Source organism: Gallus gallus, chromosome 19, assembly GCF_016699485.2.
Source record: "Gallus gallus isolate bGalGal1 chromosome 19, bGalGal1.mat.broiler.GRCg7b, whole genome shotgun sequence".
NCBI classification, from domain to species: Eukaryota; Metazoa; Chordata; class Aves; order Galliformes; family Phasianidae; genus Gallus; species Gallus gallus.
In genome coordinates, this window is record NC_052550.1 from 5,906,360 (window position 1) to 5,928,159 (window position 21,800).

Below are 21,800 nucleotides of genomic sequence, written 5' to 3' on the forward strand. Positions count from 1 at the left end.
GGGCGCGCGCGCAGCGCGACTTTGGAGACGCGCCGGAAGGAGGAGCGCGGCACGGGACGGCGGGAGGATTTGGCGGCAGCAGCGGAGGAGCGCGGGGAGCAGAGCGGAGCGCAGCCATGAGCGTCCGGCTGAGCGAAGGCGCCATCGCGGTGAGGGGCCCTGGGGTGGTGGGAGCCGGGATGAGTCCGGGCTGTGAAGGTTGAGGGGGGAAAGTGAGGACTGCGTCACACCTGGGCTTGTGGAGCAGGCCCGGGGATGGGGATGGGGATGGGGAAGGGATGGGGAGAGGCCCAGTGCTGCCCGATGGGCCGTTCCCCCTCAGCGATCGGTCTCAGAGCGCAGCGCGGCACTATATTTAGGCTCTTCCTCTCTTTTCCAGGCCATAATGCAGGGAGAGAACGTCTACAAGCCCGTGCTGCAAGTCATTGTGAGTACCGGGGTTGCTACAGACAGTGGTGTGTGTGGTTTTGGAGGACTTAAGGAATTAACAGGAGGTGACAACCTGGTGTTTTCCTACAGAACACGCGGGCTATCGCCACAGGAAATGGGCCTCCACGGTACCGAGTGCTGATGAGCGACGGGGTGAACACTCTCTCCTGTGAGTATGAGGGGTTTGTAAGTGTAGTGGTGCCAACAGTGTAAATACACTGAAGTTACAACTTCAGTGTAAATGTCAGGGTCTGTAGTAATGAAACCAGTACTGGAGGAGAGTGGGTGTATATGGGGGGCACAGGGTCTGCCTGAAGTGTGCAGCTGCGTTGTAACGCTCAGGCAATTCTATACGTGGTTTTGTATCGCTGATTTTTAAAGTAATCTAGCTTAGTCTTCTTCTGGCGTTAGTATATGATCATAAAATCATATCATTTAGATTAGATATTAGAAAGAAATTCTTTGCTGGGAAGGTGGTGAGACATTGCTTGCCCAGAGAGGCTGTGGATACCCCCCCCCTACCCCCCCCCCCCCGGAGGTGTTCCAGGTCAGGCTGGATGGGACTTTGACCAACCTGATCTAGTGGGAGGTGTCCCTGCCTGTAGCATGGGGTTGGAACTGGGTGATCTGAAAGGTCCCATCCAACCCATACCATTCTATGAATTACGGGGGTTGGAAGGGGTCTTTGGAGATCATCGAGTCCAACCCACCTCCTAAAGCAGTTTCCTGGCAATAGGTTGAACAGGAGAATGTCCAGGTGGGTCTTGAATATCTCCAGATGAGGAGACTGCACCACCTCCCTGGGCAGCCTGTTCCATTGCTCTGGCACCCTCACAGTAAATAAGTTCTTCTGTGTGTTTGTATGGAACTTCCTGTGCTCCTTTCCAGTTTTTGCCTGTTGTCCCTTGTTCTTTTGCTACACACCATTACACAGAGCCTGGCCCCATCCATTTAGCTCCCACACTTTCAATATATGTAAACACTGATGAGATCAGTCATTGCATTCTTAGAAGTTTGGGGAATGAATCCAACACAATTTATGTTCAGGGTTGCAACTTATTAGCTGTTACACTGTTTTCTATGTGCTAATTAACTGAGCCAGTTGTAGATCTAATGTAGTGCTTGCAGACTGGGAAGGAGGCCAGCTGTGGCAACCCCTTTAATACGAGCGTGTGTTAATGTCTTTAATGTTCTTCTGTCCCTGTAGCATTCATGCTGGCGACACAGCTGAACCCCCTCGTGGAAGAGGAACGCTTATCAGCACACTGTATTTGCCAGGTTAACAGATTCATTGTCAACAGCTTGAAAGATGGAAGGTACACGCATTTCTTTAAGTGTGGTTCTACACAAAGGCAGCTGTGCTAATGGATGCGCTGTCCTGTGGGACTAAGTGAAGGCCAAATCTTTTTGATTAGGCATTTCTGAAAATAATAAGTGCAGGAAGGAAAGCACACAGCGTAAGCAATTGCAGAAAGTAACTCAGTAATTGAAGGCCTCCAGGTGGAATACTCCAAATTGTACTGCTTCGTTTCAATTCACTTAAAAATACCTGCTGTGGAAAAGAAGCAGTGAAGGTTGCGTGGTGTGAAATCTTTGATCTTTTGTGAGACTTTGAGAGAAGTGAGGTAGGCACTGTAAAACGAGAAGTGATCTGAGAGAAGTGATTGTCTAAAAATGATGTCTGTGTGGGAGAACACGATCTGAACTTCTGCATCTGGTTTTATTCCATGTTTTCGTGTAGGAAATACAGCTTCTTTTGAGGCAGAGTGTGGATTCTCTTAAGAAATTTGGCATGGTTTTAATGCTTTTAAAGTGCTATTGTTTCATGGCATTTCTGTGTGCCCGTTCAGCCTGCTGTCAGTGTCCTTGGTGAAATGTGATACTTTTTCAAGTCTACTTGTACAACATGAGAAGGTTAAGTTGATAGTGAAGTGCTTTTGTTTTCCATATTCCCTTGTACAAAGAATCAGCCCCTAGTGGCTGCTTCTCATATCTGCACGAGAAGGATTCTCGGAGCCTGATAGACTTAGGGAGGCAGTGAGTCTTTATTACTGTCTATTTTGTGTTTGTAGGAGAGTGGTTATACTGATGGATTTAGATGTTCTGAAAACTGCTGATATGGTTGGTGGGACTGTTGGCAATCCGGTGCCGTACAACGAAGGTGAGTATCCTCAATAAACAAAAACCTCTTGTGAGCAGGCTGCCTGTTATCACACTCTTTCAGCTATCTGTTTCTTTCTTCTCATTTAAAAAGAAGCAGCCAAGCATGTGCAACTCCCTTATGCTTGGAACAGAAATGTCCCCATCTTGAAAATCCTTGCTGTCTGTGTGCCACAAAGTGGGGTTTGTTCATATTTTCATAAGCTCCGCATCTTGGCTGAAGCTTCCATCTCTAAGGAGTATTGAGAAGTGTCTGTGCTTTGTGTTAGCATTGACAGGTTTGTATTGTGTGTTAGTGGTCTTTATGTAGAGATCCAGTGAGCGTGTGAAAGCTGTTCTGTATCTCTTTATAGTGAGTAACCAGAAGGTAGGATTTCTTCTATCTGGGAAGAAAATGTCGGGAGGAAGACGTAATAATGATCTATAGAACTGTAAGATGGCACAGAGAGGATGAGTAAAGAATGATGAATCTTTCTTCTCTACATCCATTTGATACTCTTTAGTTCTCATATTATCAGCTAACAGCTCTAAAACAAAGGCAGTACTGCACCTCCCAGACAGCACAGAGCTAAATTATAGAACGCTTTGCCACATGAGGTGGGTGCCAAAAACTGGCACACGTTCAAAAAGCAATTACATGCAAAAAAAAAAAAAAAGAAAAGAAAAATCCATTAAGGGCTGTTAAACGTAACAATACATCCTCAGCATGAATGGAAGCACTGAAACTGAAATTGCCTAAAGTAGATAGGTGACTTATGGTTATGAAAACATGGCCAGCATGCAGGCCGTCCTAAGGACCTGTTCCTGCCATCTGAAAAATGATGATGTGCTGGATGGCCCTTGGTCTGACCTGCTGTGAATTATTAAGTTTTACTTTGTGTGAATAACTGCAGTCTTCATTTTCACGTGCTAAATGAGTTCTCAGGCAAATGCTTTTTGTTTTTTTTTTTCCAAAATAATGTATTTTTTTCCCCTGAGATGTTCAGATGTATGTTCCCTTCTTGGAGTTTTCTTTCCTGACAAGAGAGAGGATAATAAATGCTTAAAGAAAATATTTGAGCTTCTCCATTGTTGGCACACGTACAGATAATGGCTGAAATTCAACAGCAAATAGCTTTTTTTTCCGGGAATTTTTTCATTTCTTTCTCCTGGTGGAAATGAATCAATTTGTTTTTACTGTTAAGGAACCACACGGTAGTGACAGCAATTTCTGTAAGATGCTTTGGACGAACGGTGGTACATACTGCAGTTCTGGTTTAAGATCTACTTTACTAACTGAAGTAGAAATTAGACTTTGTTGCCAAGACATCTTTCTTCATCAACTTTTCTTTTTCCTGGGGAATTATAGATGCATTTGTTAAATGAGCCTAAAGAATCCTTTGTTCCTCCGATAGTTACTTAGCTAATTGCTGTTTAAAAAATGTGTTGACATCTCAGATTTTATGGCTTAATCTCACAGTTGCTGTAGAGACCAAGATTTTTGGAACACCTATTGAGCAGACTGTATTGTCTTTCTCTCGTATCACTTGCCTGTGTGATACAGGAGCACGTTTCTTGTGAACTATGGCATTCTTGTCATATTGTTGCTTAGAAACAACAGAGAATCTTCTGTCTTACAGAACTGAGCCAAAAATACATCCTTAAGAGTATAAATTCTGGTAAATTTAAAGTTATTTTGGTGAAAGTTCTGTTCTTCGCTTTGACATACAGAGTACTCAGCAATGAAGGCCTCAAATATAGATGGTTAAGAAATGCCAAGTTTGCTGCAGGATATATTTCATTTTAACACCAACACAATTGTACAGAATTCATACAGTGGTGGTGTTAGGGTTCATTTGTTTGTTTCTAACACTAAATAACATTTCAGTTACAGAAAAGAAGTCTTACTTTAAATACTGATCTCAAGTTGCCAGACCTAGGATTAAATAACACTCTTTCCTACCCCAGAAGGACCCGGGCAGTGAGGAGATTGCTTTTGGCCACTTTGCAGTTGAGCAGTAGGTGGTTAATCTGCCTAACAAGGAAGCTGGAGATGCAATCTTCTTGATACATACCATAAAAACTTCTCAGGCAGCATTTCATTATAGTATTGAAAATGAAGATTGAGCAGTTTAGTTCTTTGTACAAAGCTACATGGTAATGTTATTACTGTCATTAATCTCATTGCAATTGCTCTGATGTTGGACTTCATTCTTACTGTAACAATTACTTGCTACTTATGTTTAATTTCTGTCATTAATCTTTCAGTGTTGAAATGCTTGTATACTTATACATTTGCTTTTCTTCCTGCTCTTTCCACCATTGCTTTTTGGTGTGTGTTCTTTCAAAGTGTATCTCCTCCTTCCTCCATTTGTGCTGCATTTCAGCCCTGGGACAGGAACACAGCAGGGCCTCTCAATAACAGATTGTTGGGACTACAGCTACTACATTAGACTGGGCTGTGTAGCCAAAAGTCTTGAGTTCTATGAAGCCCATGTATATAGCAGGAATGTGACGAGGTATTTTAAGTGTTGGGTTTCCTTCATGTGCACATTCCTCTTCTTGCAACTTCTTTCCCTGGCCAGACATATTTTCTCTTGAGTGTTGTCTTTTTCCTCTTCTCCTACTTGCAATGAGTTTGGGGTTGAGCACTGACTCAGTCCTCTGATTAAGTGAGGCAGCTGAAGGAGGGGGAACTCTGGTTTCTCCATCTAGTGGATTCTGCAGTAAGTGCACGTTGCTGTTTGACGTCACACTGTTGCTAGGGAGACTTCTGTCACTGCTGCGATGAGAGGAGCAGGGTGGTTTTGTGCTAATACCTTGGTATGGATTAAAAGTAACCAGAGGGTTACCTGTGTGGAGTAAGCAACATCAGACCGTGCTTCTTCAGGGCAGTAGTGTCCTTCTGTGCTATCCTTTCTTGCCATTCTGTTCTGGGATTCTCTGCTTTGTTCCTTGTGATGCTTCTAGGTCCAATCTCACTTCTTTGTCACTTTCCACATCCCCACATCAGGGGGACTTTGCCTGCCCTGGCCTAGGATGTCCTGCAAATTGGTGTTAGCTGTGTCCTAAGAGACAAAGGAGTTGGGTATTTACTGATCTAGAAGCAAAATATGTTGGGGAAAGTGATTGTTTCTGTAAATTAAGTCCAGTTTTTGACCTATGGATTGTTTTTCTATGCATGTCACTCTGTACTTTCTCTTGTAATTTATTACAGATATAATCCAAGTAAAAGCCCTGTAGCTTAAAAAATACACAACATGTACACACTGTGGCATGCTCCATATGCAGTGTGCCATTGTATCCCAAGAACCCCCATCATTTCTTCATATTTTAGAAATAAAATGTAGCAAGTGTTTTCTATAACTGCAGGCTTGGCTTCACCCAGTGGTTTTTTGGTCCTTTCTGAATTTCAAGAAGCAGATCTCTCTACATTTTTTTTTTAAATGCTTGCTGTTAGATAGTAGCAGAAACTACCTGTCAGAGCAATAGAAGCCTATAAAAACTGAAAAGTTGTCAGGATTACTTCAGTGCTGTCCTTTTAAATAACTGTCAACGCTGAATTCTTCTTAAGTAGAAAGCAGTTGCTTGAGGAAAGAGATCTGACTGAAATTCCTCCGTGTTAATATTGTTTAACAGATAGCTTACTGCTGCTGTGCCCTGTAACACCTGAGTTTTAGCGTGTGTTCTGTGTTTAAAATCTTGTTTTCTTGCAAACCTAATTTCCTGAAAAGGCTGAAGGGTAGTTTTTAATTACTCTGCTCCCTACTGTCCTAAATGGTCTTTTTCAATTTGATTACCAGGGCAGGGACAGCAACGTTCTTCAGCTCCAACAGCCAACGCAGCACCTAACAAACCACAGCAACAGGATGGCAATTTGTCAGTAGCAGGTAAGAATAATCCTGGGTGGGATTTCTGGTTTCTATTTGTGCACAACAAAACATTAAAAAAAAAAAAAAAGCAACAAAACCCTTTCCATAATAATGTTGCAGAAGAAACTACATCAGACAAACCTGTAGCTTGAAAAGATGAGGTGTCTCAAGAGAGGTTACTGTCATTTGAATCTTAAAAAAATCTGCCTCATTCTCCCCCTTCCTCCTCCCCCAGGTAAAACAAATAGGAAACAGTTCTGACAAAGCAGCAGGAACTGAACATCTACTCTGATGCAATTCTGCATGCTTGAAAAGGTGCTCTGTGGGCACTCAAGTCAGCTGCAGTTTGTAACTGGCTGAAAGTTGTGTTGTCAGTGCTGAGCTATTGAGGCCAAACAGCTTATGTGGTGCAGGACATATTTTGATCAAGATTTTAAATAGCAAGATGCTGAAAAAGGCAAGCAACCTGTAGGCTTATTTTTAAAGTGATGAGGTTATTGGAGTCCAACCCCTGGTGCTGCTTTCACCCTGGTGTTGAAGAATTATTTTGGTATTTTGAAATTGCAAAATCTTGACGCTTGCTATTCCAGCAGAAAACAAGTCATCATCAGCTCTAAGGACAGGAAGGAAATAAGTTCTACATTTGTACATCAATGAGGTTTAGAACTGGTAGTATTGCCTTACATCAGGAGGTGCTTTGATTGTGGGGTGCCATTCCTTACCTGTTTGTCCAAGTGTAGATCCAAAATGTGGTGTGCCATATTTAAGAGGATTTGCTGCCAAGTGGTTGTTTGCCACCTAGATTGACTCTGACCACATCTCCATCTTCACTGTATGTGCTTTTAAGGTCTGAGTGAGTCTCGTTTGCAGCCTAAAAAATTGGTGTGACCAAGAGCAGGAGTGATTCAACAAACTTTTATATTACAGCACACTGAATGAGTAGATCTTAACCTGCGCTTTGTCTGTATGGCTGAAATGCTGTGTGATTTGTTTGTTTTATTTTCTCTTTTTGAAAGGTTCTGCTGCTCCAAAGTACCACGCTCCCTCAAACCAGTTTAGTAAAGCCAGTGCTCCCAGCTCAGTGAAGACACCAGGAGGAACACAGTCCAAAGTAGTGCCCATTGCCAGCTTGAATCCATACCAATCTAAGTGAGTTATAATGGTTTGCCAGGTATTTCTGGCTTTATCATATTTACAGAGATGTATGAATCCCTTAAATCATTCTTTATTAGGTTTGGTCTTTATCTGTTAACGTAGGGAAGAGGTACAGAGGAGCAGGGCAACAAAACCGTAAGACCTACAGAAATAGCTGCGTGGGTTTTGGTCTTTTTGTTTCATCAGCACTCTGAAAATCTGAGATTTTTGGTGAAGTTACCCTGCTGAGCTTGATAGCTTTTTAATATTTTAGTTGAGAAGTAGTTTGACTCACCTTTTTTCCTGAAGTGATCTTCTTTTTGGTAAGGTAATGACAAAACATCTCGGTAAGCTATTCACTTTGGCTACTGTGTTGTTGAAAAGCTTGAGGATGTAATTATTTTGTGAATGACAGTTTTTAAGTTATGCAAACTGATTTGATTACCTAAGTTGAAATGCAAATCGTATAATTGGGCTCTTGAGTTCTAGCCTGGATTTTCTCATACAACAGCTTGCCTGTTCTGAAATCTACCCTAGAAGAGTGAAAGATTTGAGGCATGCTGCTCTGCAGAAAGATTGCTTGCTGCTGTGTCCTACTGGATGTTTTATGGTTGGCTTTGTTGTTGCTTTCTATATAACTTTCTGCCTTTAATGGTTGAGGACATTAAAATAGCAGCAGAAAGGCAGGTAGAATTGCTGAGGTGCAGTGGAAAAATTGTGGCTTTTTAAATAGTGTCATTCCAGCTCCAAAGGTTGGTAAATTCAATCTCTTCTAAAAATAATAAAAAAAAATACATATATAAATAAAAGAGGACTTGGAACAGCTCTTATTTCTTGCACAATTTCAGGTGGACCATTTGTGCTCGTGTTACCCAAAAAGGGCAGATCCGCACATGGAGCAACTCCCGTGGTGAAGGGAAGCTCTTCTCTATAGAGCTCGTTGATGAGAGTGTAAGTGTTATATGTTGAGAAAAAGATAATGTATGCCAGACGCTGATGAACCCTTCATAAAGACAAAATGGAAGAAATAAAGTGCGTTATAGAAAATGTAGTTTTTTTATTATTGTGACTGGAGTTCATATTCTGTATTCATTAACTCGAACATCAGTGATCCAGTCCTTATCCAGAATGAAGTCTTCAATGTATGGTGTTACTGATTATTTTTCATCAAAGTCTATAGTGTGTGACTCAATTTTTGCAGCTTCGAAATACGGCTGTTTAGGGAAACAGACAACCTAATACTTTGTTTGTCATCATTTCCTTTAGATTGAGAATGAGCTCTCATCCTTACTTAGATACACGGTACAAAACAAGGAGTGAAAGGAGCATCGCCTCCAAGTTATAAGCTTTCATTTTCGTGAGGAAATCAGGCTATAAATTATTGTAATACTTGGAAATTTCATCTGTGGTTTGTTTGGGGAATGGTATCTGGTTAATCCAACTAAACTTGCAGTTTGTCAAACCTCTTATCAAATTACCGCCTTCTGTCGTGAAAACAAACAAGATTCTGCAAGATTATATTTGGTATAAAATGTGAGGTTAATAATGTAACATGTTGTCATCAGCCATTTGTTTCCTCTGCATACTTTTAGTAGTCAAATGTAAAAACAAAACAAAAAAAAATCAGGGGATTTATAGTTGTTATTAATTATTACTTAAGGACTTGGCGTTGTTTATGAGCAGGACTTAGCTCAAGATTCTGTGTGCTAGCTTGTGGAGTGAGGTGATCTATTCAAACTTCTCTTTCCTGTAATGTCAGTTAATGCTAGTTTCAAGAGTACTTGTTCAGTGCTGTCTGTGTGATAGTAATTTCAGAGCTCTAGGGATGCTAATGAGACTTGAATCTGAGAATTGATGGTCAGGTGTGGAATATGTCGTTCTAGCTACAACTGTAAATGTAAGGGGAGTGTTGTCTGTTTCTCAGGTGTCTGGAGCTAGCCTGGCAGCCCACGCTGTCTGTAGAACTGATGCCACTTAACATTGTTAAGGATTTCTTAATATAATTTATTTACTTATGCTGAATTTCAGTTCTGATCGCCTCTCCTATTTTCCTGCAGGGTGAGATTAGAGCTACTGCATTCAATGATCAAGCAGACAAGTTCTTTCCTCTCATTGAACTGAACAAGGTATGGTAGTGTTGTGCTTTCATGGTCTGACATGAGCTAGAAAAGAGGCACTTCAGCATAGCAAGGATTTTTAAAGGTGAACACAATCTATTTTCTCTGTCTGACTTCTGATAATATCCTGTTTCATTGCTTTCTCCTCTAGGTATATTATTTTACCAAAGGCAATTTGAAGACTGCTAACAAGCAATATACAGCTGTTAAGAATGATTATGAGATTACATTCAATAATGAGACTTCAGTTGTGCCCTGTGATGATGCCCAGCATCTTCCATCTGTTCAGTTTGATTTTGTATCCATCTCTGACTTGGAGAACACACCCAAAGACTCAATTGTCGGTCAGTCTGAGTAGTGAAATGACGTGCTGTAAGACTTTGAAACTTTATCTTAGTATTGTGAGTACTGGGGAGGCAGTGAGCAATAGAAGGTGATCTTTTGGGTAGACTTAGCCTGTGGTGGTCGCTGTTAAAAATGCCTTAGGCAATTTTATGGTTAAGGTGTCTTTATCCTATTCAGCTAACAATACATACTGATTTCTCTGCAAAATTGTGCTTCAAGCTAAAGACAGTACATGCTACTTGTTTATTGTCTTATGATCATTTTTTTCCACAGAAAGGGTTGAAAGAAAAGTGTCCTTGCTCAGCACGTGTATATTTCATACCTTCCATGGTCTTGCTTGCTTTCACTATCTAATTATCTCGGTAGTGATTTTGGCATACTGCACTGCATCCAAGTCCAAGTTGCATGACTGTTTTGGCTTGCTTTGTGAAGTATTGGAGGTTTGTTTTTCTGTAATTTGTTGGGCAGAGTACTCCGGAAAAATCAGAGGCTTGGGTGGGGGCGAGGGAGCTCAGGTTTCACAGGCACAAGATGCATGTGATTCAGAGGCATTCAGCTAGGAATTTTAAAGGTAGACCTCTGATGTTCAAAATAGGTTTTTATTAGGGAGAGCAAGGGGCATTGCATTAGCTCTTACTGCCAAAACGTGCCAACTTCACGGGAATCACAGTGTGGTTTGGATTGGAAGGGACCTCTGGAGGTCATCTAGTTCAACCTCCAAAACTTGTTCAAGTTGCAGCTTTTGGTCTAGGGGGCTACAGCAAGGGCACTAGCCAGTTGTTTCTTCATGTTAGTCGTTTTGAAGCCCTGTGCCTGAGAGCCTTCTGCTTAACCAGCAAGGGTATGTTCAAGCACAGCAAGAATCGGGGCTGAAGTCCTTTGGCAGAATGTGATGGAAAAAGAGATTGTGATGCCTTGATCTCTTTAATGTGGTGAGGCTTGCATTCATGAATATCTTAATGAATTCGTCAACAAAATTAAAGCACTGAAGAATTCTGTAGTGGAGCATTCCTGCCATAATACACTTAATTTCCCTATCAGATTTGATTTGAATAGGGAGCTGGGATATTACAAGGTAAAAATCTGACACTAGGAATGATTCTTCTCTTGTGGTGTTGTATTCCCCAACTGTGACCCTTGAGCAACTCTAACTAAATTGTAACTCTTTTTCAGATGTAATTGGAATTTGTAAGAGCTATGAAGATGTCACTAAAATTGTAGTGAAAGCTAGCAATAGGGAGGTATCGAAGAGGAATGTGCATCTGATGGATACATCAGGGAAACTGGTGACAGCTACGCTATGGGGAAATGAGGTATGTGCTCTCTTACCTGTTCTTAAGCAAAGGTTTCTTTGTGATGGTGAAGAAATACACACTGTTGTCATCTAAGATGGGCACGGAACTGAGACAGAGTCTTAGGTGTTGGAGGATCAGGGGTAGAAAGAAGGTGAAAGACTGTCTGGTTTCATTCAGGTGTGATGTTCGTAACCTTTTTCTGACAGACTGCTGACATGATCTGACTAATGTGTTCTGAACAACTGCAGACATGATGTCTCAGGCACAAAGACTGTAGATAACAGGTTTCTGGTTTAGAAAAGGATATGTGTTGTGGTTCGATCATGGAAAAGCCCGATGGCTACAGATGTCTTGTTTGCAAGGAGCTCTATTCTCAGGGTAGGGTACTTGTTACCTGAATAAACTGCTGCTTAACTAGGGGTTTGAAAGGCTGTATCTCAGACTAAGAGTTTAAAATGTCAGAGCTTTGGGAATGGAAAGTTTGTGTAGTTACTGTGAACCACTCGTTTATCTTGATAACAGACTGCTTTGTTCTCCGTGGTGTAGATACGTGGGGATTTATGTGCTGGTCCATAAAATGGGAGTCATCCTGCCAGACTGGCAATGGTGCCTCGTGGCTAAATGATCAAGTGCTCTGATATTGTAGGTGGCTGAACATTGTTAACCATCTGCTGATGTAAATGAAGTAAACTGAGTTTTCTGTATCGTAAAGTTTTGAGGTTGAACCAGCTTGTTACTGGAGAGGTTACTAGTTACAAACATCTTGTGTAACTCTCAGATCAGGGGTCTGTAATTAAGAAAGTTAAATATTTGCTTTGTTGTAGAGTAAAGGTAGCATAAGCATTGAGGGGAAGCGAATTACGGCTTGCAGCTGGCACACCTAGCATTAGAATCCATATCTCCCCAATAACTCATTGCCTTATCTGTCAAGATGTGTGTTCTTTTTGTATCTCATGGATACAGCAAGTGTTTTTGCTAACTCGAGCTCATTTGTGGTCCATAAGCACATGATCCTTTCCTTGCTTGTTAAGTGGTGTGGTGTCCAGGAAATCTATACTTTTCAAAACCTCTCTAGTGCTGAGAGATTCTTTGTTAGTGTCAGACTTTAGTTGGATAACAAACTGATAGCAACTGAACAGCATTAAAGCAGCTTTATGAGATTAAAAACAGAAAATGGAAAGCTGAGGAAAATGTTTGGTCAGCACACCTATGCTTCTACTTAAGCTGTAGGTGAAGAGACAGGATTGTCTCAGTCAAGTCGAGTGAGTTATTTGGTGTCCCATAGAGACTAATCTGACCAAATCACCCCTGTTTGGAGAAACCTTCATTCCCCTAACCCATCTCCCTTTCTAAAATCCTTGTTTAAAACTCCTAATGGAGATGATCAGTCCCTTTTCTCCAAACTGGTGGTGCACAGCTGCTGCACGGATAGGAGGATGCTCTAGTTCCCCAAGAAATGAGGTGTTAGGATTATAAAACTGTTAGCTGCCTTTCCTAAACTCCCAGCGCTGCTGTCTAAAACCATACCTCCCAACTACAGTAAGATGGTCTGACTTGGGTTTGGTCTTTTGTCAAGATCTGTGAACTATGACTGCAAATATAGTGTAGCATGCTTACTAACGCTTTCTGTTGTTTGTTTTTTGTTTTATTTTCCACACATGCAGGCTGAGAAGTTTGATGGCTCCAGACAACCTGTGATAGCCATCAAAGGAGCCCGAGTCTCTGATTTTGGGGGTAGAAGCCTGTCTGTCCTGTCATCGAGTACGGTGGTTGTCAACCCTGATAGCCCAGAGGCTTTCAAGCTCCGAGGATGGTATGACTGTGCTTGTGTTGATTCATTTCTCCTCCTGTGGAGTATTTGTTTTATTCTATTTATGTACATTTGAGCAGTCTGTAGAGTACTGAAGAAAGGGAGCAGAGGATATGGGTTTCAGGCTTATAGAACCTTCTCTTCCTTGATAGCACTGTTCAGTTTGAAAACTTGTAATTCCATGACAGATGTTGGAAGAAGTAAAATAGGAGTATAGCTCATGCTGATCCAAAGTCTTGGAAGACTGCATGAAATCAGGCTTTTGATCAACTCTATTTTCTGATTAACAGTGAGGACAGGGTTTTGTGTTGTCCTCTGTTAATGTGAACTGCAGGAACTGTATTGACTTCTTAGTGTCTATTCCTTAACAGATATTTTCAATTAGCAAAGTGACACTTTTATTTTTATCAGGAAAACCAAGTGACTTCTTAGTGCTTCACTGCTGCTTCTAGCGTAGGTAGTTGCTAAATTATCTGCTATAGCTACCAGCACAGTGAGATTCGGTGTGTGTGCTAATGGGGTGAAGTCCCTACAGCATCACTTCTTGTGAATCCTGGGCTCACATTCTGCCTAAATCCTTTAAACATGCATAAAATATTTGTTGGCGTTCTCCATTATTCAGATTGAGCAGAGCTGCTTCTATACTTCAGAGGGCTGTTGAAGATGAAATTGATTGTGGGTCTTAGCTACTGCTGTCACATTTTAATTACATTCCGTTTTTGAGTTCTATTGGCGTTTCTCAAATCACAAAAGACACTGAATGGGATGATAGTACAACCTTTTTCAGAAAAGGAGTGCTTTCTTATTTTAACACAGGAGGCATAATTTGTTCAATGCTATTTGCTTTTCCTTTTGAAGCCGCTGCAATGATAATGGTACCGTGTAATTTAATTTTAATTATGGAAATATCTTGATGCCCTTAAATCTTGTTATCTGACTGCCTCTAAGAAGCATGCAGTGCGTGGTTTGACCACTAGCTGGCAAACAAATTGCAGTTATATAGAACAAAGCTGCCCTCCTTTTGTGGGTTTATAAAATACTATGCTAATTAAGTCAGAGTATTAACTTATTCTGAAATGCTATTTTTGTTTGCAGTATACACAAATTACTGTAATTGTTTCCTTTGCAATCATTGATTTTTAAGAAAGAAAAAATCCTTCATGTATTAAGTACGTGAAACTAAATGTAAGCTTATGATAAGGTGGACTGCCATCCAAAAATAGCAATGCATCTTTGTGGTTCCAGGTTTGACTCTGAGGGACAGCTTCTGGAGTGTGCCTCCATCTCTGATGTGAGAGGTGGGTCAGCATCGGGGGTGAATACCAACTGGAAAACTTTGTACGAAGCCAAATCAGAGAGGCTGGGACAAGGAGATAAGGTAAGGCATGGCCGCTGACTGCAAGCCTTGTGTGTTTGAGGGGGAGGAAAGAAAACCTTGGTGTTCTGCTTATTGGGAGGGTCCAGTTGTTGGGCTGTGTGTGCTTTGTAAACAACAAAAACCAAACAAGCCAAAGCACCGAATCCAAGTTCTTTGCTGATGTTGCAACATGATCCTGTGTGTGCAAGAGATTTCTAAGTCTTGGATAAATAGTGACAGATAGGCCATCCCAAAGATGCTAATACAAATAGCACGAAGTCTTGTAAGGCAAATAGATGCATTTGGAAGAAGGGTTTTCAAGGCAAACTTGCTCAATAGAAAAGCTAGACCCAGGTCTCTAGTTTTCTAGCCTGGTAGCTTTCTTAGGCTTAAAATGCTTCTTGACTTGTTCCAACCTATTTTTTAAAACATATAATTGTTTTTTTTTTCCCCAAAATTTTAGCACTAAGCCATTCGGGATAGAGCAAAACTCTGATTTAGATAAAGAACTTCCACAGGAAATAGCTGAATTACCGGTGCCTTTCTTGCATGTGGTTCTTAACCCCTGTTCATCTGTTGAAAGACTTGACTGTGGTCTTAAACCATTAGGGTGATGATTTTAGTGTGGTGAGTGGGTATTTTGTTCTGTGGGCTATAGTTTAATCAAACACTTATCTGTAATACTACACAGTAGGCTTTCTGGTTTTTGTACTGACTCCTGAAAGAAGCATAGGAAAGTGCAGAATCTTAATCCTGTGAAAAAGTAGAGATTTGAACAGACACAATGGAGAAGCAAATGTGCTTTATCTGAAGAAAACCTAGCAATCGGAGTTCCCCTCAATGGAAACACAGAATAATCTTGCTCTAGGGGCTTTATTTAACATAATGGAAGCCTGGAAATGATTGCGACAGGGGTTGATTTACAGTTTCCCAATAATCCATAGCTGTTAAGCTTTCTAATCCTAAATATCCAAGTGTGGACGCCTTGCTTTGTAGTTAATTCAGAATTGGAAAACACTGAGTATTTTGAGGCTAATGTTGCACACTCACTCTCCTAGGCGGATTATTTTAGCTGTGTGGGCACAATAGTACATCTGCGCAAAGAGAACTGCATGTACCAGGCCTGTCCCTCTCAGGATTGCAATAAGAAAGTGATAGACCAACAGAATGGACTGTATCGTTGCGAGAAGTGCGACCGTGAATTCCCCAACTTCAAGTACCGCATGATGCTGCTGGTGAGTGAGCTGGTGAGGGCAGGCAGGGCTTCCCCCTGCTCTCCCTGGGCAGAGCAGATAGGAGCCTTTGGAGAGAACAGGGCGTTAGGCTGCTCTGTTTGCTGAAGGTGCCTGTGGGTTAGAGGGTACCGAAGTGACTTGTGTCTGTACCTGGGTGAGGAACGTCTCACTGAGCTGATAAGCAGTTTGTTTTCCTAGCGCTCCAATTAAAAGCTTTTCTCTTTGCCAAAAAGTTGATGCTAGCTCAGTTGATTCTGGTTTCCAAGTGTACTATGCAGTGCAGAGTACAGATGGCCTACGCCTCTTCAGTAGTGAAGATAAACTGAAGTAAAATGGCATTTCTGGAGAGCAGTAATTGCACTTTTACAGCTGCTACCTATATTTAGTACGTTTTCTTTTGTAGGTATTGTTCTGTCTCAGGCTTTAATGGAGCCTGCTTCGGAAGGCAGTGAGGATTATTATTGTGATGCCTGCTTACCCCATAAGCATTGAACCTTCTTCTGTTTTTACACTGTACGTTTGAGTTGTATCTGCTTCTTAGAAATGCTGTGCCAGGTGGGCATGCAGAGAGAACTATCCCTGCAGTCTCACTAAAACACAAACTGCTTCTGAATAATTTCTAGCAGATAACTTCTAGGAATACACAAACTACTTAATGTAGCAGTCGCTCCCTAGAATATAAAGGAGATGCTGAGGTTACAATCAAGGCCTTCAGAACAGTTTGTCTCCTATTTTTGCATTCCTAATTGTCAAAGCAGCCACAGATGAGGCTGGTACTTGATCTGTTTATTGCTCTGTCTTGTCCTTGAACGTTTTGATAGTTGTCTCATAACGTAGCATCACATGTGTTAATGCCCAGGTTCTAAATAAATGCAGGTCTCAATCTTGCTGGTGTCACCCTTGGCTGTTACTGTTCTGGGCTACCTGGTCATGCTCACAGCTCATCAGTGATAGAGGAAAAGGAGCTGAATATCCATCAGTGTTTATCGCAGTGATCTTGTTGGCCTCTTCTTGTGACACAACGTGCTGACGATATTAACATGATTTAAATGACTCTGACATTATGTTGAGCTCTTTTAAAAAGTAAAATAATAAGTAATTGTCTTCCACCCTCAGCGATGGAAAGTGCACAGAGTTCTTGAGCTGTGAAATAAATACTACTTGTATCTGGTGCTCAAAGAAGACAGTACAACTGGATGGAATTACTTTTTTCTTGTGTTGTTGTTTTTTTTAGGTGACCATTGCAGACTCTCTAGATTACCAGTGGGTGACTTGCTTCCAAGAGTCAGCAGAATTCATTCTTGGGCAAAGTGCTACTTTCCTGGGAGAGCTGAAGGACAAGGTCAGTCAGTTACCTTATTGCGTTTGTAGTAAATGCTGAGAAGTGGGTCTGTGTTTTACACACCTTGCTGTTGAGCAGACCTCAGATTTCCTGCTTTCTGTGATTCTCCTGGTAAGGAAATATGCTTGTGATGTTGACTTAAAGCACAACTTGAGCAAGATGCAGTTTGCTTGTGGTGAACCAGTGCTGATGCAGCAGGGAGCATGGTCTCATCCTGTGTGCATACCTGTTGAACTCATAACGCAGTGCAAGGGCACTGGGTTGTACTCCTGTTGCTGTAGTAGAAATCAGTAGCGTTATTAAAACAAATACAAAAGGCTCGTGTGAAAGAAAGGGATTTTCTGACAAGGAAAGGGATTTATCTGAGAAGTTGATGTTGCTTGTGCCCTGAGCTGATAGGCCAGCTCAGAGGTCTGGTGGCCAAAGGCTTTCTCCAGATGTTGGACTTCAGAATCTTTTACGAGTTCACAAATCATCGCTTCTCCCTATTCTGAAGTTCTTGGCAGGGACTTGTTTACTCTTCTCAGGATTATTTTCCACGGGCCATCTGCCTGGAGAACAGAGATTTGCCTGGTTTCCCCCATAGTTTGCTCCCACAGTCAGTCTGTCTACCTCTGAGCTCTTTTGGCTGTTAGACTGAAGATCAGCCTGTCCCTGTCACCTGGACTTTGAGGGACTGCTGTCTTCCTGCCCATAGAACTACAGCGTTTAGAGGGCTGACAGCTGTAGCACACTGACTGCAGTAGAAAGGACAGGCTGTTTAATTGTACCTAGATTGGAAAGATCTGCACAAAACTGTTGTAGGCATGAATGCGAGCAGTGCTATCCCTCATGTGTTCCAAAAAATTGTTTACAAAACCAAAAAGCTCCGGAACACTTTGTATGTGTCTTTGTAAGTAGGCAGGAAGCTTTTTGGACTTGTGTGTCAGGCCATTTCTGAAGGCTCTTTTTTCACCACGTATTACCAGAAACTTTGAGGGCAGTACAAAAACCATGACTTTTAAAATAGGTCATTTGCAGAGATGCTTAAGTAATCTTTCTTTGGCAGATTAGAATGGTTTTTAACATGGCTGTAAGCCATTAAATGCTAACAGACAGTATTTTCTTCGCTCTGTCTCTGTGCTTCTCTGCCGTGTTTTCCTTTCTTCCCACCCAAATAATCTCCTCTTGGTTTTAGTTGACTACTACACAATATCTGTGGGGCTTTGTTTTATATTTTCTTAATACTGTGGAGAATGCATTAAGTTATTGTACTGTTTATGAATGCTGCTGTGCTCCCAGGCTGAGGCTATAGTATGGCTGATATAAGGGCTCCACAGTTGTTCCAGTCGTTGGTTAGCCCATTGCTTGGCTCTGGGATCCCAGGAGGCTGTAATCCTGGTGGTCCTGAGCCATTTCTGTAAAACAGGGCTAGTTTTCCCATAACCCCACACTTCTGCTCTGTGTGGTAAGTGATGCAAGGCTTGTGGTCTGTATGCTACAAGTTTTTGAGGCATCCTGCAGGCTGGACACCTCTGTTCTGTAGGGAGATGTATTCCTAGGGCATTCTAATTAGGTGTGCCTGCACTTCTGAATTTCCATTTTCAGACATTATTATCTTGTCAATATTGTCTTAGTTCAGTCATGCTTAATCTCTGCTAGAGTTCAAACAAAATTTCTAAGTCACTTTTAATGCCAAAGAGAGTGGAGGAGAGACAGCAGATCCTGTGCAACCATACAAACATGTAATGTCTTTTGAAGAGCTGCCTAATGGAAATGGCCGGGGATAGAAAATGGAGCATAATATGGAACGAGCCCTTGAGCAGGAATGCTTTGTGTTCCGGGAGAAATTGTTTTTGATTTGACACTTTTACGAGCTTTAAATATGGTACTTGATGTGTTTTCAGTAAGCTCATCTTAGTGGTTTTTCTCTGAAGACCTCATCCAGTGCCCTGTGAAGTCAGTGGAAATCTTTCTGCTGCTTGCAGCGTGTTTTGAGTCCACGTACAGGCAGGGACTGCGTGAAGTGTGTGCATGCCAAGTCTTTCATCTCCTTCTCTACCACACTTGTTACTCAGAAAAGTAACATAGGGTAGCAGTGACTGTGCGCTAGCAGCGTTTTCCACTCACTAATGGTTGATATAGCTTGTGGCAGGGGTGGAAATGGAAGCCAAATCCTTGATAAAGTGACCTTCCTTATCCTCTAATCCATGTGATGGTCTCAGGAAAGGGTTTTCAATATTCAGGAAGGATGTGCCAAAATTTTGCAGTCTGCAGCTTGCTACTTCTGTTTGCTTTCATTTGTTGCACTTTCTGAACCTTGGAAGAATCACAATGTGGTGTAAAATAGCACTGCACACATTCAAACCAGCAGCTTTAATGCTTGGGATGAGAGTGAAGGGGATGCTCCACCTTCTCCTGGGTGCACTGATGGAGTGTGGTTGGTAGATGAACGTGTTAATAATGGCATGTCTGTATCACAATGGGGCTGCAGCATTTTTGTGGAACATCAGCAAAGATTTTAACACATTTTTACAAGAACAAACTTTCCAGTCTTCAACTTGTCTGATTCTTTTCTACTGTTTTGACAAATTGTCTGTAATAAATGATGATTATGTTTAGTGCTCATATGGTAATTAGAAGTAGCTTATGCTGTAAATGTGACATGGTCTTCTAATGGCTATAAAAGATGTTCAAAACACGCATCCGCTCTTCCATAGATCATTGTTTAAATGGGTCAGTCAGGATATGAAAGATATACACAGCCTCAATGGATAAGCAGAGAAATTGAATGACTGATAAGGCAACTAACAGGGAATTAGTTAGCTCTGTCTGTTTGGCTGCAGGCCTGCTACAATTCTGCCTTATTTTGTTTAGATCTCTGAAAACTTTTTTTCACCTTGAACTATAGTTTCAAAAGCTTTAAGCTGTGGTGTTGGCTTGTGAAATTTGGGGGTAAATTCAGGTCTGTGTGCATGAATGAGTTAGTTCCTATGTTTTGGGAACGCTAGCAAAAGATAAGCTGTTGTGAAGGGTCATGGCACTGCCAGAAGCTTGAGTGTGTGCAGCTGGTATCTGTTCTTTGTCCTCCTCACAGAACGAGCAGGCGTTTGAAGAAGTCTTTCAAAATGCAAATTTCAACACGTACGAGTTCAAGATCAGAGTAAAACTGGAGACGTACAATGTAAGTATCCTCCACAATGCTGCCATAGGAGATGGCTTCCTCCTCTCGTCTTTGTGGGGGTGAAATTTCAAGTGACTTACAGCAACCACTGTCAATCCTGGGCACCAGAGGAGGATCTGCTGCCTTTAAAGCCATTTCCTCTCTGGCTCCTCCAGCATGGCTTGTTCCAAATGAAAGCAGTGTAGCTGCTCTGGGAGTTGTCTGCTCTCCCAGCTAATCCTGGTACCACAAACAGTGAGTTACCAGGGCAGAGAGGTTAGAACCAAATGCCTCGGGCACAGAGTATTCTTTCTGCATGCCATTTTTTTTTTCTCTTTCCCAGGATGAATCTCGTATTAAGGCTACAGCACTGGACGTCAAACCTGTAAACTACAGAGAATACAGCAAGAGGTTGATCGCGAGCATCAGGAGAAATGCTCAGCTAGGATGAAAAGGCTTGTGCTGCTTGATCAAAGCTTCAAACTTCCAGGAAAAACTCAGAGGATGTTACATTGACTTTTTCCTTGCTCTACGTATGATAATTTGGCATTAGTTACACCACGCGTGGTAGCCCGATGTAGTGGGCTGAGTGATTTAAAGCATTTCTCTGAAGATGTGCCCCTGGTAGCTTAGGAGTGCACCCAATGGCCATGATGCTGTAGACTCTTGTGGTCTATTAAACTGTGACAGCACTATAGAGGATCCTCTAGACAGATTGTCAGTATCTTTAGACAAAGCATTCAGAATCTCTGAAGTAACTTTGCTTTCTTGCTATACATAAACCTGAATTACATAACCATTGTGTCGTCTTTGCAAGAAAATAGTGACAACCTTGGCACTTGGACTTGTTCTGCAGAGGATGGGAGGGAGAATGTCGTGCAGCCTTCAGATCTGGACGAAGGAGAGCAGGTCTATTAGCACGAGTTAGTTATTTTCTGTAGAATTCAAAGGCTTTTTCTTTCCACAGGTGCCATGCAGTTAATGCTTGGAATGGCAATATGGTAGAATTATTAATCAAAGACATATCTTTTATATCTGAAGAATATCCTTCCTTCAGGGTTTAATAGACTGAGTCAGATGGGTCTGATATTAATCAAAATTGTCTCTTCGGAGGAAGGCAGATAAGCATTGACTCTCCATCCCCCAGGGAAATCTAGGCAACTACAAAGCATTGCTTTAGTTTTCACTTCAATTAATACTATAGGTTTTTGACTGATTTCAGCACGTGTTTCCTTCCTGTATGTGTTCTGTACGTCTGTATGTTCAGTTTGTTAGGTTTTATTTGTAACGATGTTAATCAGAACCAGGTCTTTCGATGGGGGGGAGCTTTGTTTGAATAAACACTGTTCAATTCCTGTGTAGTGAATTTTGCTTTCTTTGAACACCGAAGACTTCTCATTACTGGAAAGCAATTAATTAGCTTTCATAATAAGCATTCACTTGGGGGAGATGTTACCTTATTACAAACTCTAAGGTTAGACTGAAGAAAGGAGACTTCTTTGCCTGGTGTTAACGGCATGGAAATGCAGTGATATTTTCACCATTTCTGTGCCTGAGAATGCTGATGAGCTGGCACTTCTGGG

At 41.6% G+C, this 21,800-nt stretch overlaps 1 protein-coding gene across 1 annotated transcript; it reads left to right on the forward strand.

Annotated features, from left to right (window-relative positions):
* Nucleotides 1-34: 34 nt before the first annotated feature.
* On the forward strand, nt 35-21,578 carry RPA1 (replication protein A1). The gene is made up of 17 exons (NM_001006221.2): nt 35-149; nt 380-427; nt 520-598; nt 1,637-1,745; nt 2,502-2,590; nt 6,372-6,458; nt 7,457-7,589; nt 8,423-8,525; nt 9,632-9,700; nt 9,843-10,035; nt 11,210-11,349; nt 12,996-13,144; nt 14,387-14,519; nt 15,557-15,733; nt 16,968-17,075; nt 20,152-20,238; nt 20,561-21,578. Exons 1-17 carry the CDS (start codon nt 117-119, stop codon nt 20,666-20,668), a joined length of 1,845 nt encoding a protein of 614 aa, NP_001006221.1. The 5' UTR covers nt 35-116; the 3' UTR covers nt 20,669-21,578.
* The last annotated feature ends 222 nt before the right edge of the window (nt 21,579-21,800 follow it).